Genomic DNA, 18219 nt, shown 5'->3' with positions numbered 1-18219 from the left:
GATATGACTGAGTGGCTCGCTAGGCCATTTCAGAGGGCAGTTTAGAGTCAACCATACTGTGTGGCTCTGGAGTCACATATAGGCTAGCTTGGGTAAGGTAAGATATGTGTGCAGAGAATGCCAACTATTCAGCTATTCAAGCGTGACAGCCACATCAGCCAAACAGATTGTACAACACTCAATAATATACTTACCTCTCTCTTGCAGGATTCGACACACAACCAGAGGCGGCAGGAACTAACTAGGGGGAGACAGGTGTGCCTGCATGGAGGAAACAGTGCTGGCCATTATTGAAATGGTCCTGGCCAAGCGGAGGCAGTGATATTATCCCCGTGCTTAATCCTTCTTCTTGCATTCCACCGCCCTGCACCCCCCCCCACCCCACCCCCGCATCCAGCACTCTACTGATGTACAAGCTGCAGATGCTGTAAGCGTGCGCACCGTACTTTATCCCACCCTCAGCATCACTTGTGCTTTTCTCCTTTCAGATACCCAAGAACTGCAACCTGGTCAGGAAGTGGAGGAACAGCAAGAAGACAATGATTATGAAGACAGAGCGCCATCACTTGATTTCATACTTGCAGCCACCAGCTCAGATACAGACACTGTGACTTATTTGAAGGATAGCTTTGAGGTGAAATCTGCACAAAGTAAAACATCTGCCTGCAGCCATGTCAGGGGGCAAGTATAGTGTAGGTGCTACCCCACTGCAGGGCGAGGTCACACACAAATGACTCAGATAAGCACTTCGATGAGGCAGCCTATGATGAAAGGGTGATTGGTATGCACGACAAAATGCTTGGTGCATTGGGAAGTCCGCCAGAAGGCTTGTGGCCAGTGTCAAGGAGCATGGAGGAGTCCAGCACCAACTTGGTACAGGGCTTTATGCAGAGCTTGGACCCCATCCTTTCCAGCATGGAAGTGGTGGCCCACTCCATCAGCACACCTGTGGACCCAACCATGATGCAGCATCTGAAGCACAATGTCTCAGTTTCCATTGCAGCACAAGCAGCTTCCACCAGAAGTCAGTGCTGCCGTGAACCTCATATTGAGGTTATGCAAGCCCATACTGCAGTTATTCTAGGTCAGCTTACTGCTTTGCAAGTTCAGACTGCAGCTATCGTGGTTGTTCATTACAGTGTGCAAAGGGGCTTACAGGGTATCATAGCAATCTGACCTCCAACGGATTACTAGAATTGCTGAAGCACTGCCACGACTGAGTGGCAGTGCCTCCATGGACACAAACCTGCTGTCAGCATTCAGACAGCATTCATCCTCCCACCCCTGCCACTCCAGAAGTGCCCTTGCAGTTATCTTTCAGCCACCCAGCCTACCTTTTAGCCAGCCAGCCAGCCGACTTCTGCCCCAGTGCCAAGATGGTGCAGTCGACAGCCAGGCCTTCTAGTCCCAGAGCTGCTCAAGGTCATCCTCCAAGGTCATTTGCAATCTCCTCCACTGAAAGTTTATCAAACTTCCACCTGCCTTGCTGCAGCCACTGGGGTAGCACAGGCAAAGATATACAGAAGACAGGCACTAAGGAGAATACACAAGGGTGATTAGTTGACTTATGTATGGAATATGGAATGAATTTCTCTTGGAAATTTGGTTTGGAATATTTTTGGAGTGTTTTTTATTTTTGCATTGCAGCCAAGCAAATGCTGTGACAGTCAGTGACAGAGGGACAGTAAGATGTCAGACTGAATGTTGGTGATTGGGGAATTGGGGTTATGGTTACTGGCATCACACTATGATGAGTTCTTCATGAAAGCCCAGCCAGAAAGGGGCTGTCTAGGTTACTGTCTAGGTTACTTCCTCTTTTCTTTCTCCTCCTCCTCATGCTCCTTAGCTGCTCACCATTTAGCTCGTGGAATAGCCTGTCCCCTCATGATGGCAAGGTTGTGTAGCATGCAGCAGACCAAGACAAATCTTGACACCTGCTCTGCCAAGTACAGCAGGGCTCCTCCAGAGAGGTCCAGGCAAAGGAAGTGTTCTTTCAGCACGCCAGTGGTCTGCTCTATCTCATTTCATATTGCAGCATGACTTTCATTTTATAAATGCTGCGCATACATGCGTACATTGTGCACTGGAGTCATTAGCCAGTCATCAGCAGATAGCCTTTGCCACCCAGTAGCCATCCTTTGGTTTGCCGTGGTGGCACAAATGCAGCTGGCAAAGCAGACTGCCACAGGATGAAGGCATCATGACTGCTGCCAGGGTACCAGACGTTGACCTGCAGGATTCTCTGCCCATAGTCACACAGGAGCTGGACATGAGGGACTGGAATCCCTTTCAGTTCCAGTATATGGCATATTTGACGTGTGGCACCCACAAAGCGATGTGCGTGCAGTCAATGGCACCCTGCACCATGGGGAAGCCTGCAATCCTAGCAAAGCCACGTGCTCATCTGCCTGCTTCTCCCTGGCAAGTTAGTTAGTGATACAGCACTGAAACAGGCCCTTCGGCCCACCGAGTCTGTGCCGACCATCAACCACCCATTTATACTAATCCTACACTAATTCCATATTCCTACCACATCCCCACCTGTCCCTATATTTCCCTACCACCTACCTATACTAGGGGCAATTTATAATGGCCAATTTACCTATCAACCTGCAAGTCTTTTGGCATGTGGGAGGAAACCGGAGCACCCGGAGGAAACCCACACAGACACAGGGAGAACTTGCAAACTCCACACAGGCAGTACCCAGAATTGAACCCGGGTCGCTGGAGCTATGAGGCTGCGGTGCTAACCACTGTGCCAGCAAGAGAGAATGAAATGTAGTTAGCTTTAATTGAATAGAGAGCATTAGTGACCTCCCTGTTGAAACAATGGATAGTGAACACCTAGATGTTGCAGATATTTTCAGCTCCAGCTTGGAAGGAGCCAGATGCATACAAGTTCATCGCCATGGTCACCTTTACAGCAACTGGCAATGGGGTCCTCACCCTGCTCTGAGGTTACAGTGTGGCTGCAGAATGTGACAGATTTCAGTGACACGTCATTACTGAAGCGCAGATGTCACACACATTGTTCCTCTCTGTGTTTCAGGTAGGAGAATTACTCCCTGAATACTCTGGGCAGATACAGCCTACTGCTGAGAACCCTTCTTGCCCTCCTCCTCCTCCTCCCTTTTACAGCAACTTTTCCTGCTCTATATGGCCTCTTCATTGTCCAAGCCATTCTTACGAGTGCACCCATGTCTGGTTTGTACAGAAGCCTTGAAGTCAGCAAAATGTTTTTGAACGCCTGCCATACCACTCCCTGCAGACTTCTGCAACTTTAAACAATAGAAAGCAGCAAACACTTGTAGAATCGAAGCAGCACCCAGAATAAATCAACCAGTACCTAACCTGTAAGTAGTTGATGAACCCTTTAAATAGTGCTGGAGTTGTTGGGGGATGGGGTTGAGTCCTGCTGCTGAATGCATGATCAGCTGTGCGAGGTTAAGAGAGAGCATTAGCTGGAGCACTGAGCTGCAAAATACCAGCGCTGGTGACGTCATGATCTTCCTGCTCTGCATACTTCAGGCGGTCATTTACTGTGCGCAGGGATAGGCACCGACATGTTGCACCATTTGACAAAGTTATTGACTCAGTCATGGATATTGGGGCAATTAAGCTGTATATAAAGTGTAAAGCCAACCTAATGCCTTCAAAACACAGTCCAATTTAAAACACATATCTCCTGATAAATGAAGTAGCTAAGCATACAAACATCTGTGGAGAGCAGCACAACTATTAGCTGGCTAGCTGGCAAAATAGTATGCAATACCAGTGCAAATTACTTTTTTTGGCAGAATAGAGCTAGCTGCCCATATGGTGTGGTAGATGGACCTTATCGGATGACCTTTGTGGATTCACACTATGTTAGGAGTGCAAATTCATCCAATAAATCATGAAATTCAAGAAGAGCATTGTTATTGTGGTTATTGAGGTGAGAGGCAAGAGAAAAATCAGCAATAGGAAGACAGACCATTTCTCACACTGCAGTTGTGACAAGACAATTTAACCCGTGATGGTCTCTATTTGTGCAACTTCTCCACCTGCTTGTAATATGTGCCTGAAGACAGGCAGCCAACAAAAGGGCAGTGATCTCCAAATCAGGAGAATGTTATAGGGTGAAGGAGATAGTACTTCAAAAGAGTCATGTAAAACAGAAAAACAGAGTAGGATGGGAAGGGACAGAGAGATTAATGGTATGTAGCCAAGACTAGTTTATTCATCTTGACAGGCTATTAAACTAGGTCATGGATTCCAAAATACAGAAACAACAGCATCTCTTATGGACAAAATGTCATTTGCTCACAAAAGCTAGTGACAAAATTAGATAAACACAATTACAAAAAAGAGTGCCCTTCAGTTCCTCCAATAAGGCGATTCTCTTAAATTCACTTATGTCTCTATCTAAATCTATCACTGTTGATTCCGATTCAGCTCTGACAAGATAATTATTAATAAAAAGCGTTACTGCAAAAAGTTGAACAGTTGTTATTGCATGTATTATTCAGTTACAAAATGTTTAGTCACGATATGTAAGATAGTACTACAGACTAAGTACAAATTTGGCCCAAGCCAAATCTATTACCTGTTAGCAAGCATGCACCTTTAACATAATATAATTATATGATACAGCCAACTTTCAAATTACATTGGCCACTCAGGTCATCTGCCCTCAAACTGGATAGTAAATGATGCACATTGCAGTTACTGATCTTTGACATACTTGTAAAACTTGCTCTTTAACCCAATTCGCAGCTAAAAAAAAACAATCAGTTTCTGAATGTTTCTAGCATGGTCATTGAAACATAATAAATTTTTACTATGTCTTCCCTGACAGTTTTTAAAACTAAATGCAGCATAGATTTTTTTAAGGAATCGTAGATAGTTCATCATAGATTAAGCTTTATTAAAGCTATCAGTTGCATTGTATTTACTAACTATTGTATGTGGGTCAGCAACATCCTGTTTTTGCCAATATCACTCAGCCCCATTACACCATACTGTTGTACGCATGAAGAACGTACAGTGCTGACTTCTGAAGATTCCTTGGATTTTCTTGCCTGTTTTCCCCTCAATACAAGTTCTGGAATAATGTGATTCCAAATGGATAACAGCGGAATTGTGAGATTTATATAGAAGTAAAAGTCCAGCAACTTTCAACATGTCGCCGAGCTTGTGCCCCAGGTGAAAGTAAAGCGTGCCAGAGCACAGAAATCAAGACATTCCGTTAGTGACTTTCGTCATTGTTACGAGAGTCTCCATTTTTATTTTAAAACTTGGGAATCTGTATTTTTTTTTAAACTAAAAAGGATTTCATGGACATGGAATCATCTGGAGATTGCTGAACTTTGGGTGTTTTTGCTAACTTGTAAACAAGTACTGGAAAACATGTGATTTCAAGTAAACACCTCGGAGGTTTGACTTAAGAGCTATTTTGAGTTGTGACAAGACAGAATTTATGATCATCATGGGACAGAATCTGTGAACTGTTTTGGTTTCACTTTGAACTGTTAAAAGATGCTGGATTTTGGACTAAAAGAGGCAATTGGAATTTGTTTATGGACTGGCCAGGAGTTCAAAAGAAAACTCTTAGCTCGCTTTGAAGAATCCCTGCTCTTGAAAAGCAAAAGCCTGTATGAAGTTCTACTCTTGCCTCCTATATTTTGAAGAACTCCTGAATATTTTCAGAAATGTTGTGCCTTTAAAAAGGACTTTGCATCGAATGTGTCAGAACCAACACCTTTGTTGCTGCACACCTGCTGTAAGACTTGTGTGTAGCCTTTTTTTTTAAGAGATACGGCACTGAAACAGGCCCTTCGGCCCACCGCGTCTGTGCCGACCAACAACCACCCATTTATACTAACCCTACAGTAATCCCATATTCCCTACCACGTACCTACACGAGGGGCAATTTACAACAGCCAATTTACCTAACAACCTGCAAGTCTTTGGCTGTGGGAGGAAACCGGAGCACCCGGCGAAAACCCACGCGGTCACAGGGAGAACTTGCAAACTCCGCACAGGCAGTACCCAGAATGGAACCCGGGTCCCAGGAGCTGTGAGACTGCGGTGCTATCCACTGTGCCGCCCTTCTGCAGTTGAATTTCTTTGAATGCCTACCCAAACAGGCTGTTCATCAACCACACCTGGAAAGATTCCTAGTGGTAGCCAACTATTCGACTTTGGGACACCTCACCAAAACAAAGGACTTCATTCCAGATCTTTGCAGTCTAAGTTTTTTTTTTATTCCTTCTATTCCTTTGTAACAGTTGTAAACAAAAATCCTTTTTTTCCCCCAGTTAACCAGTTTTTGGATGTATGTGTGTGTGCGTGTGAGGGCTATTAGATAGAAAATACAGGGCTTTAATATTTCAATTTGTGTATATATTTACTTCATTATTGGTTAATACTTGGTTTATAATAAACAGATAATTTTGTTGTTTATTAAAGAAACCTGGTCGGTGTGATTTTTTCTGGGGACAAATAGAGTATCTAATTAGCTGTTTCAGTAAGTAGGAAAATTTATTGATATGTTGTGACCTGTGGACAAGTGGAAGTGAATTAATAGTGCACTCCTCTTGCCTCGGTCGTAACACCATTTTAAAATGAGTTTACATAACACAAGCCTTTAAACTTGTGTTTTAAAATAACATAGCTGCTAGATTATTTTAAAACACAGGGTTAAAGGCTTGAAGCAGGGGTGTCCAACCTTTTCCCATGGTGGGGCACATTACAATTTTTGTTCCACATATGGGGCTGGTGAGACAATTTTTGAAAAATAAAGGCATTAAAAATTTATATTACCATTTATCAAAACAACAGATTTGCATTTTTGTGAAGAAGCTTTAAACTTACTTTGATATCACTATGTTGGACACTGATTTAGTGAGATACCTGGCATTTCTTTGCTTGCACAAGCAGTCAGTGTTTGCCCTCACAATTGTAGCGATGCAGAGTATTCCGGATAGATATCCATCTGTCAGAAGTGACCTTGATAACTCTTGCTCCCTCTTCCCTCTCTCTCTGTCTCCCTCTCTGTGGTTCCCCCCTCCTCTGTGTCATCCCCTTCTCTGTGTTGTCTCCTCCCCCTCTCTCTGTCCCCCTCTCTCTGTGTCTCCCTCTCTCTCTCTGTTCACCTCTCCCTCTATCCATCTCTCTCTGTCCCCCTCTCTCTCTTACAGTCCCCCCCCCCTCTCTCTCACTGTCCCACCCACTCTCTCTCTGTCCCCTTTCTTTTTCCTTCTGACCCCCTCTTTTTGTCCACCCCTCTCTCTCTGTTCCCCCATCCCTCTCTCTCTCCCCCTCACTATCCCCCCCCACTTCTCCCTCTCTCTGACAGTTGCGGAGAGTGGGAACTCTCCCCAGACCTGCTTGGTGATTGGTCAGTTTTTTTATAATCGCAGCCGACAGTTTCACAGCTGATAGGTGCTTTGCACCAAACCTTGGACAAGTTCAGGGTTTTCCAGTGGACTTTTAAAAAAAAAAATTGGAGTCCACCGGAAAACTACCTGAGGTTCAGAAGCGCTGAGTGCTTGTCAGCTGTGAAACTGACGGCTGCGATTTTTTTTTTAAATGGACTGGGCTGGAAGAAGGAGCCAATGGGAAATTTCTCATCCTTGAAATTACCAGTCATGGAGCTCAAAACCTTTTAACAAGGACACTGATGTCCATATACAGACACGTTGCCGACCCCTGACTGTGTATGTTAATGCCCTCACCAATGTGGCATCAGCATGACTCGCCCCAAAAGTGTGCATATTTACAATGGACACTGTTTGGACAGCAAATGGCTCCCGTAGTGCCCAAACAATGAGCACAACCAATCCCAATTTTGCACTGAGCACCTTCAGGAGAGGAAAGGGAAGCAATTTGGTTAAAAAAAATCCTTGCCATGCTGTGTATTATCATTGCACAGTACAAAACTTGGCAGATTCTAGGGAGACTACCCGTGACTGAAATTGAGTGATAGTTCATATGGACTTTAAACTGACACACTTTGCTATGGAGCAAATCTGTCAAGTCCACTATACTCACCTTCCCAGAAAAAATGCAATATAAATGATGGATGAGAACATTGTGAAGAACTGGAATGTGAACATTTTTATACTGAAGTTGTTTTCTCGAGCCAAAGAGGTCCGTGGCCTTTCTGCAAAACACCAGAGGGTGATTAAATCACAACATACAGTACTCCCCATGATTCAGCCAATCCCCCAGCGATCAGTCTGAAAACAGCTCAGAAAGAGAGACATAACAACATACTGTATACTGTACTGTGATATTCTCACATATTTGTCTAACATGTATTAATTGCATTCATGCCAGTGGAGCATCTGAAGCTGACAGTCAATGTTTTAATCCACATGTCAGCTTGCTTGTGTTTCACAAGAAGAAAAATCAGCATTTTTTATTCAGAATGAAAGACTATCAGCTGTCAGAAACAATCAGATTAATTGGAGACCAACATCAGCTTATCAGATGTTACTTACGCCCTTTGTTGATTGCACAAAAAGTTTAAGGAGATGGTTTCCAAGGATCACAGTTACAAATTTCCCTATTTGGTGTTTGTCCTTGAAGAATAACAGAAACTGCTAAAGTGTAGTTTTTGAAATGTTTCCTCAAAGGAACTTTCTGGTCATCTCAGGCTTTTTTGTCTCTCGGCTCATTTTCTTCTAGATTCTTTGTAGCCGCTTGCAATTAGGATGTTGCTCTGCAGTGTGAAAGCATTAACTGGCTTTATTTAAGCATTCCTATCACTGCACTTGCAAGATTGTCAGGATTTGGAAATAAAATAAAAAGTGGAGTTGGAGTGATGATGGCATTCCCTTAATTTAAAAAAAATACAGCGAAATTCCTATAGTTAGGGATTTTAAATTGGTAAACTTTTCATAGAAATAGCAGACAAAAGAATGTCAGAAGAATACATGAAGCATTTGCCTGTCATAGCTGGCAACAGTAATTTCTAGCCTATATGAAGGTGTTAAAAACCAAAAATGTTTGAAATGCACAGCCTATTGACCAGCATCTAAAAGAGGGTTAAGGTTTGACTGTGATCCTTCATCAGAAAGAAGAGAACATAGGTTTTAAATTATTAAATTTGGTGATGGGATGCCAATGCAAGTCAATGAAGACGGTGATGAATGAGAGACACTCACTGCTGGACAGGATAAGTGTGACAGAGTTTTGGACAAGTTAGTTTCTGGAGGTCAGCAGGCCAGTGAGGAGAGTGTCTTCCTGGAGTCTGGAGGTGATAAAGAAATTTGTCAAAGGGTTCAGTGACAGAGGGGCTGAGGAGGAGGGAAGAAGTTTTGGTGATGGATAGTATGTGGGCTTTATAGCTTAGCTCAGGATCAAACAGGCCGCTAAGGCTGTGAATAGTCTAGTTCAGCCTGAGACAGTGGCTGGAGAGGTAGATAGAGTCATTCGCAAGGAAATGAAATTTGTGACCCAGGTTGAAGACATCTACCCAATACTGAGCTACAGGAAGTTGTGACTCATCCAAAACTTGAGGTTAGACAAGCAGTCTGGCAGCATGGGCAATAAATGGCCTAGCCAGTGACACCCACATCCTATGAACGAATAATTAAAAAAAAGGCAGCCAAGGGGATGAGATGGTATGGTGTTAGATGAGTGGCGTCAGTTGACATGTGAAAGGAACACCATACCTGCAGATCACATCACTGAGAGCAGCATGCAGATAAGAAAAAGGGGATGGTCAAAGATGGAAACATCCTGGGGAGTCCAATGGTGATAGTATGGGAAGAAAATTCATTGCTGGAAATGCACTGTTTACATTCAAATAGGAAGCAAGGAACCATGTGAGGAAAGTAAACCTAAGCCTATTCTTAAACGAGGTGATCCTCTGCCTTTCTCCGGGCTGACATGGATTCTGGGAAATGGACTGATGTGATAGTAAACCAGTTTTGTCTTGGGAATGTCGAATTCTCTGCCAGGTGGAATTACTGTAGTTATATGCTGTACAAACATTTCAATTCACAAATTAACATGATGTATCTGATGTTGGATTCCCAATGAAAGCTAATGGATCCTGTAAAACTGTATTGAGACATAGGCCAGGATTTTATGCTGGCGGCAGGGGTCTCAACATGCGGAAAAAATCGACGCTGGGAACCCCACGTCGCCTCTTATCCGGAAGGCCCACCAAATCTGGTGCCAATAAGTAGACAGCAGGGGCCTTCCATGGGATCAAGGACTCTGGCTCTGGAAGTCAGAGAACCTCAGAGAACTGCTGGCCAGTTGGAGGATGGCAGCTTTTCCACTGAGCATGCCACTGCGGAGGCAGTTGCTGATGCCAGTGGAGTAACTACCTGAGGCCCAGGAACAGCGTTAGACCCAGGCCGCAGGTAGGTCAGGACGGGGGAGCTTTCATGGGGTGGGGGTCACAGGGAAAGGGGGTGTAGGGGCTCGCTAGCAAGGGCAGAGGGTGGCTCTCAGCAGCCCTTCTCTCTCCCAATGCTGCAGCCCTTATTTCAGGCATTAAGTGCCTTTTAAAGAGGGATCCTCCCCCTTCCCACTGGAGCTGGGAAGCAACGCACATGGTTTTCCATGCTGTACTTCCTGTGCAGTGACAGGGCCACCTGCTGCATAGCTAATTGTGGTGGCGGCAGGATGAGGCCCTTAACTGGGGATTAATTGCCCAGTTAAGGGCCTCAATTGGCGCTGGGGTGGGAAGGCCATTTACAAGCGTTGACGCCCCAGACTAAATTTTGGCGGAAGCGAGAAGTTGGCAGGAACCCCCACCCCCCCACCATCCCTGCCACCACCCCACCTGATTTTCTGCTCTCCCCACCTCCAAACCCACCGCAGGGAAGTGCATAAAATTTCCCCCATACAAGCACATTTATTTTATTACAGATATTTAAAATAAAATATTGTATAACCATTCCAAGGTAAATTATTTTAAGCTTGAAAGGCAGAGCTGCAGCAGGCTCCAAAATAATGAAAAATGCATGAAATGAAATGTCAAACATCAAGATTTCTTCTGGGGAATGACATGTCCCAGATCCTCAGAAAAAAATTCTAGGATCTTCGGTTTGCATCACTCTTTATTAAGTCCTAAATCCACCACTACTGCAAACTGCAGCGTGCCATTGTTTTTACCCCCTTCAATAAGAGTGATGGAATCCTGGGTAAGCCTGCTGCTTAAATTACAATAAGCTCACATCCCATTGTATTTTCAGTGTATGTAATTCTTCTTCATGTGCCATTGAGGCTATATTTGATCTGTTAGCTTGTTTGGGGACTGTGCCAGATATTTTCTTAGTGTTGTTAGACAGTTCTTGCTGGGTATTGTACATTAACAAGTATAAACTTGTACAGAGTTCAAATAATTTTATAACAGTGTTACAAAATTACATACCTAAATCACATAACTTCTTTGCAACTATGCGATTTATCTGGAACACAAAAATGTCAACAATTAATTTATCCACATTTTAGGTAAATGCAGGTGTCTCTGCTATTTCCACGAAAAGATCTACAATCATACATTTGCAGCCAGAATTAGCAGTTGCTTTTATTAAGTTGTCCAGCATGCCATTGGTGGTTGTGTGTGAGCTCACCCAGTCAATTGCATACACAGCATGATTTTTTTTAAATGACTTCTGTGTGAATGGAACCCCTACTATTTCAGGGATCGAGTGAATACTTCCAGGTTAGGCACAGCACTGATGTGCCTCAACCTTAACCTCAACAGTGACTTGCACTTAAGAAAAAAATCCCAAGGCGCTTCACAAAGGAAGTGACATTTAGCCTTTGTGGGAGAATTAGAAGAGGTGACTGAAAACGTGATTGCAGAGATAGCTTTTGAGGAGGCCTTTAGAATCATAGAATTTTAAAGCCATTCAACTCACTTCAGCTGTCTGAAAGAGGTATCCACTTACTCCCATTGCCATGCCTCTTCCCCATATCCTTTAACAATTTTCCAAAATATTTATCTATTTTCTTTTTAAAACCTATTGTGAATTTTGTTTCCAATACTGTAGCATGTTACAACAACACGTGCGTAAAAGATTTTCCTAACCCCTTCCTTTATTTTAATAATCCTACATTTATGCCTTCTAGTTACTGACTCATTGACCAGTGGAATTGGTTTTATTAGAACACCTCATAATTTTGAACATCCCTATCAGATTTCACTAATACTGCCTAGTTCTGTCTCTGTAACATTACCCAACTCCATCCCTGCCTTAGCTAATAAGCTGCTGAAACCCTCTTCATGCTTTTGTTATCTCTAGATTTGACCATTCCAATGCACTAATGGCCAGCCTTCATAAACTCGAGGTTGTCCAAAGTTCTGCTGCCCATGTTCTAAGTCATGACAAGTCCTTTTCACCTATCACCCTGTGCTGGCAGATGACCAAAGGTTTGGTCAAAGAAGTAGGTTTGAAGGAGTATCTTAAAGAAAAAAAAGAGAGGTGAAGAGGTTTACGGACTGAATTCAGAATTTAGGGCCTTAGCAGCTGAAGGCATGGCTTATCCAGTGATTAAAATCAGGAATGCTCAAGAGACCAGAATTGGTCGAGTGCCTACATCTTGGAAGGTTGTAGAGCTTGAGGAAATTATAGAGATCGGAAGGCCTCTTTGACCAAGCTTTTGGTCACTGCCTTAATATCTCTGTATGTGGATCAGTGCCAAATTTTGTTTGATAAAGCTCCTTTGAAGTACTTTGGGATGTTTTACTATGTTAAAGGCAATATATAAATCCAAGTTGCTGTCGCTGTTATAGATGAGATAGTGGTGGAAACAAAGATGTTGCAGTGCATCCTGTTGATAGACTACAGCCATGGTTTATTTGGGGGCAAGGAGAGATTGTGCGTGAATGTGTAGGCAAGTGGACAACATGGCATGATCAAGGGGTAGCTGTGGGTGTGTGTGAGGGAACTTGATGTGAAAGATAAGGTTAAGTGAGGAAAAACAATCCAAGGAGGAAAGGAAACAATACAGCAGAGGTTGATATCACCCAGAATTAGTAGTCACTTATTATAGACACTTAGAGGACAGAAGCTTTCATGTGTTAATAGCCAGTTCCACCACTTCTGGGCTTTATTCTGCAGCTGTGTTGACTTGTGGGCTAAAGCTCACTGACACTTCATTGCCCCACTGGTCTCCTATGCTGTACTTCACTTTTCCATTGCTCCTTGACTGAATCCTGCTCTTGAATTCTTGGGCGTCATTCTACCCTTCCATTGGTCTCCTATATGAAACTCCTCCTTTGTTTCCCTGGACTGATCTCCATGTTTCCACTGGTCCCATGGATCTATTTTCCCATGACAAACCACCACCTCAGACCATTTTGCCCACATAGTCCACACTGTCCTCCCAACATCAAGATTTCTTTGTCTCTAAGTTGAAACTATCATAGAATGGTTACAGTACAGGAGGCCATTCATCCTGTCATGTCCATGCCTTCCGGCTGTCTGCAAGAGCAACTCACCTAGTCCCATTCCCCTGCCATTTCCCCATAGCCCTGCAAATTTTTTCTCTTCAGTTAATTATCCAGTTGTCTTTTGAAGGCCTTGATTGAATCTGCCTCCACCACACATTAGGCAGTGCATTCCAGATCCTAACCACTCGCTGCATAAAAAAATTTTTCCTCATGTCGCTGTTACTTCTTTTGCCAATCACCTTAAATCGGTGTCCTCTGATTCTGGATCCTTGGGCCATTAGAAACAGTTTCTCCCCATCTATACTCTCTGGACCCCTCATCATTTTGAACACCTCTCTCAAATCTCCGTTTAATCTCTCTTCTTCAAGGAGGACAGACCCAGCTTCTCCAATCTACCCACGTAACTGAAGTTCCTCATCTCTGGAACCATTATTGTGAATCTTTTCTGCACTCTCTCTAATGCCTTAACATCCTTCCGAATAGAACTGCACACAATACTCCAGCTGAGGCCAAACCAGTGTTTTATAAAGGTTTGTCATAACTTCCTTGTTTTTGTACTCTATGCCTTTATTTATAAAGCCCAGGATCCCATATACTTTATTAACTGCTTTCTCAACCTTCCCTGCAACCATCAATGATTCAATCATGCCGCTGCTTTTGTCACTACCTACCGTTCATCTCCCGCTGTTCCCAGCCTCCCTACAATCACCTAACCACTCCAATTCTCATGCACTGCTACTCTATAGCTTCTCTCCCCTGCCCTTTCCAAATATTTCTTCATTGAAACCCGATTCCTGCTCCCTTGATCCCCTTCCCATTCAATTCCTGATAACTCAACTATCCATGGTCACATCCACCCCCACTTACTTACATTTTAAATAGTTCTCTTTACTCAGGCACCGTCCATCTCCCTTTTGAAACCATCATCAGCCATCGTCAACTTCCCTCCTCAAAAAAACGGCCCCAGCAAGGAGGTGGGGAGGGGGATCCCAGGGGGGGTTAAGTGGTTCCCAACTGGGGTCCTCCATGGGCCACGGATTGCCCACAAAGGAGGGACCTCCCTCCCAAAGCCCACAGGGAGGGCACCTTATTTTACAAGGTGCCCTCCCTGCATGGCGAAGGCACTCCCTGCCACTGGTTAGATCCCACTGGCAGTGGGAAGAGGCCCTTAATTGGCCATTAATAGGCCACTTAAGGGCCTCAATTGGCTCTGGGTTGAAAGACCGTTGTCGGCCTAACTCACCCCAGGAAAATTGCTTGACAACAGAGCGGCAACGGGCCCACCGCTCCCCCGTGCTAGCCACCTCTGACCCTGCCTCAGCAGAAACCATAAAATCTAGCCCCTTGTTTCAATTCCTTCAGTCTGACTCACACTACCAAAGCTGCCCTCACTGAAGTCATTAACAAGATCCTCTGTGATTGGGACCAAGGTGCATTATTCCTCAGAATCCTCCCGTTTTTTTCCATTGTTCAGCTTCATGGGACTATTTTAACACAGCTTCACCACTATTTGTCTGAACGCAGTCGCGCATCTCCAAAAATGCTTCTCTTCCTGCCCCTCAGTCATCTCTGGAGTCCCCCAAAGATCTTTTTTCTCATCTGTATATTTCTCCTTGATGACATCACCTGCAGACACAAGGTCAGCTGCCAGCCAAAGGAACTCACAATCTCCAAACTTTGTCAGCTGCAATTTATAATTCAGCAGCAATGGCGTTTACGTTTCAATGTCATGTACATGCTGCAGAGGGAGAACCTTGACCAAACTCAAGAAATTAAGGGCAGGCTTATATCTGAATAATTTTCTTATTAAAATTTGGTTTATATTTTCCTATAACACTGCCTCCTTATTTCTCAAAAAGATACCAAACCTAACAGTGCCTCTGCAAAAGGGGAAATAGCAAATAGTGGATGGCTTGTTCTTGAAGGCTCACTGGACAAACTGCCCTTGCCCAAATCAGGTCAAAGGAGGAACAAGTAACATCTACTACTCCTTAGACAAACCAGAGCAGCAACTCCAGACAAAACCATTAGTAGGCAGAACCCACATTGTCTGACCAAAGTAAACCCTAGGAGCCAATAGCACATTGCTTTATCCCTTAAACACAGAACCTTCCCAGAATAAGCAAGAAACCTGAATTGCATTAGTCCACCCTTCCTGCATGCATTGTACAGTCAAAATACACAAAGGTTTCATTAAATATGTACATGAATATAATCTCATGAAACTACAGCATGCAGTACTAATAATAAGGACAAAGTATTTTATCTCACTCTTACCTTAGTCATGATGAGAATCGTAAAGAAATGCAACACGGCACCAACCATTACAGCGATTATTCTGGCGTGATCACTCAGAAAGTCTGATGAAGATTTTGTGAGCGTGACAGCAGTAATCACCCGACATATTACAATTCCAAGTCCAATACCAATAATAACAGTGATCTGTAAGATAACAGGAAAAATGACACTGAAAGTTAGTCCAATACACTGGCAAAAAACACAATGCTGATATAGTTAAGGAAGACTGGAACAATAAGGGTGGCAGAGGAGAAGATATACAACACTGACACAGCCAATGCAGATTAGAGCACTCAGGGAGAGATATGAGAGATGTTACATGAGTAACCACAGAAGCAGTTTTCCACCCCATGCTTGTGATCTTTTCGTGTACCATCATTAGTCAACCATAATACCAAGCTCACTCACTATTGAGCAACTTCAGTCCCAACTCATTCACAACTGGACAGTCAAATACACAACTTTTATTTAGTGGTGACCAACAATCCTTAGCTCAACCACAGTTGAACAGTAATAATCCTAAACTCACTCACAACTGCAACAGCCACAATCCCCAAATCACTCCCTTTGGATCTCTGCAATCCCAGACTCGCTTGTTAATGAAGATTAATATTCTTGAACTCATCAACTATTGGGCAGCAACAATCCTGAGGTAGTTATCTATTGGATAGCAATAGATTCCAAGCTCACCCCCAATACTAAAATGCAGCAGTCTGAAACTTACTTCCTGTTGTTAATTTGTAATTCAAGTTCAAGCTCTTGTCAAACAGAAAATTCCCACTTCACTCTGCACTACATACCAAAAGTCCAGGCCCACTCACTATTGGACAGCAGCAATTAAAAACACATCTTCCACTGGACAAACAGAATCTGGACCTAAAAGAAAAGCAGAAAATGCTGGAAGTACTCAACAGGTGTGGCAGCAGATGTGGAGGAACTTTCTTTGATCTGAAAGTTTTTCTCTCCGCAGATGCTGCCAGACCTGCTGAATATTTCTGACATGTTTTTCTTTCACATTTCCAACATCCACAGTATTTGGCTTGAGAATCTGGACTATGCCACATTCCAGGCAGTGAACATTGTAAATTCCCTCTCCATCAAACTGCAATCAGTACTATGAATTTACATCCGTCCGATCCAGTCACAAAAGATCTTCTGTCTTTGAACTCTTCATTGCTCCAATTCAGGGGGGGTAATCCTCCAGTTAAATCACTTTTTAAAAAAAACTAAAACTAAAAATTAGTGAAGAATGAAAAATGCATTAAAATTCTTTAATAATCTTGGCTAAAATGTGAGATCTCATCTTCACCACAGGTCAGTGAAGTGGCCAACACTAGGTCGAGCCTGTCTCTATCTTGGCCCTCAGCACATACATTACTGCATGCTAAGGCTATTTCCCATCATATTCAGTTCTATCTACACCTTTCAAAACAAAAAAATTATGCTCTCCTTTAACTCAAAACACCCAAAAATACCAGAGTCTCCTGACATTATAATGGCAGAGCACTTACTCAAGAGTATAAATAATATGTGGAAGTGTGCATGAGCTGAATTTGGAAGTACTCTTATGCATGGTATAATGTAGTCGTCTGAGCTAAACGTGAAGTATTTCTTGTTCATGGAGTAATGCAGGAATGTGAGCTGATGTGAAATTTGTTTGAGTTGCTTACACAGTGGAAGCTGGCTGTACCTTTAACTTTGATTTTGCAGCAGTAAATTCAATCATTGCATGTTGAATAAAGGTTATTAATCGCCTTGGATGGAAAAGTGCATCAGAGATTGACATTAAACTGGAGAATTTCATCTTCACCATTGGGAATAGTCTGAAGGAACACATCACCTTGTTACTGTCTACTAAGTTCTGTTAATGAATGTTAAATGCCTAGTAGTTGAAGGTAATAGGGTGAACAGGAGTTGGGTGTTGATTAGTTAATTGTACTCAGACATACATACAAAGAAGAGCCAGCCAGCACTGGCTGGGTGTTGTTGGGAGTGGAGAAGTAAGCTCTGTGGCAAGTGTTATGATCTTGTAGTGTTTTTATTTCTTTTAAGGCTGGAAAGGGAGCAGTAACGGCAACAAGCTCCAGAGACTGAGTCAAATAATGCATTCTTGTTGCGGGAATACAGCCACTAAGAGACCGTAATTCAAAGAGTGCATTCTGGTTGCCTGGGATACAGCCACACAGAGATTAAAGATCGAGAGATACAATTTTACAATTTAATTTTGAATTACCTCATAGTGGGAGCAGACTGTTCTAACTCTTGGAGAAACACAGACAGCTGGGCCAGCATACACTGAAGGGAAAGAGAACTCTCTCTTGGTTTATTTAAACCCTATTTATTATATTCTCAGAATTCTGATGTCAAGCCAGACTAATTTCTTAAATAGAAAATAACCAGTTCCTTTAACTACTGAACTGTAATTGTTGAATTCATTGCTGGAAGAAGAAAATAATTTCAACTTCTGAACTAGACTACTGTTGAAGAGCCTTTTTTTCCCATCTGACAGCTGTGAG

The 18219-nt window shown here is 43.2% G+C and overlaps 1 protein-coding gene across 3 annotated transcripts in view; it reads right to left on the bottom strand.

Moving 5' to 3' along the window:
• LOC137377286 (anoctamin-9-like) overlaps positions 1-18219 on the bottom strand; it is a 178331-nt gene that overhangs the window by 43808 nt on the left and 116304 nt on the right. For all 3 annotated transcript variants that reach the window (XM_068046833.1, XM_068046832.1, XM_068046836.1), the window contains exons 14-16: positions 15683-15847; positions 11378-11414; positions 8035-8146 (exon numbers count right to left, since the gene is read on the bottom strand). In XM_068046833.1, the coding sequence (XP_067902934.1) occupies positions 8035-8146; positions 11378-11414; positions 15683-15847 (314 nt within the window). The remainder of the gene's footprint in view (positions 1-8034; positions 8147-11377; positions 11415-15682; positions 15848-18219) is intronic.

Source organism: Heterodontus francisci, chromosome 14 (genome assembly GCF_036365525.1).
Source record: "Heterodontus francisci isolate sHetFra1 chromosome 14, sHetFra1.hap1, whole genome shotgun sequence".
Classification (NCBI taxonomy): domain Eukaryota; kingdom Metazoa; phylum Chordata; class Chondrichthyes; order Heterodontiformes; family Heterodontidae; genus Heterodontus; species Heterodontus francisci.
This window is presented reverse-complemented; position numbering and strand designations above follow the sequence as displayed.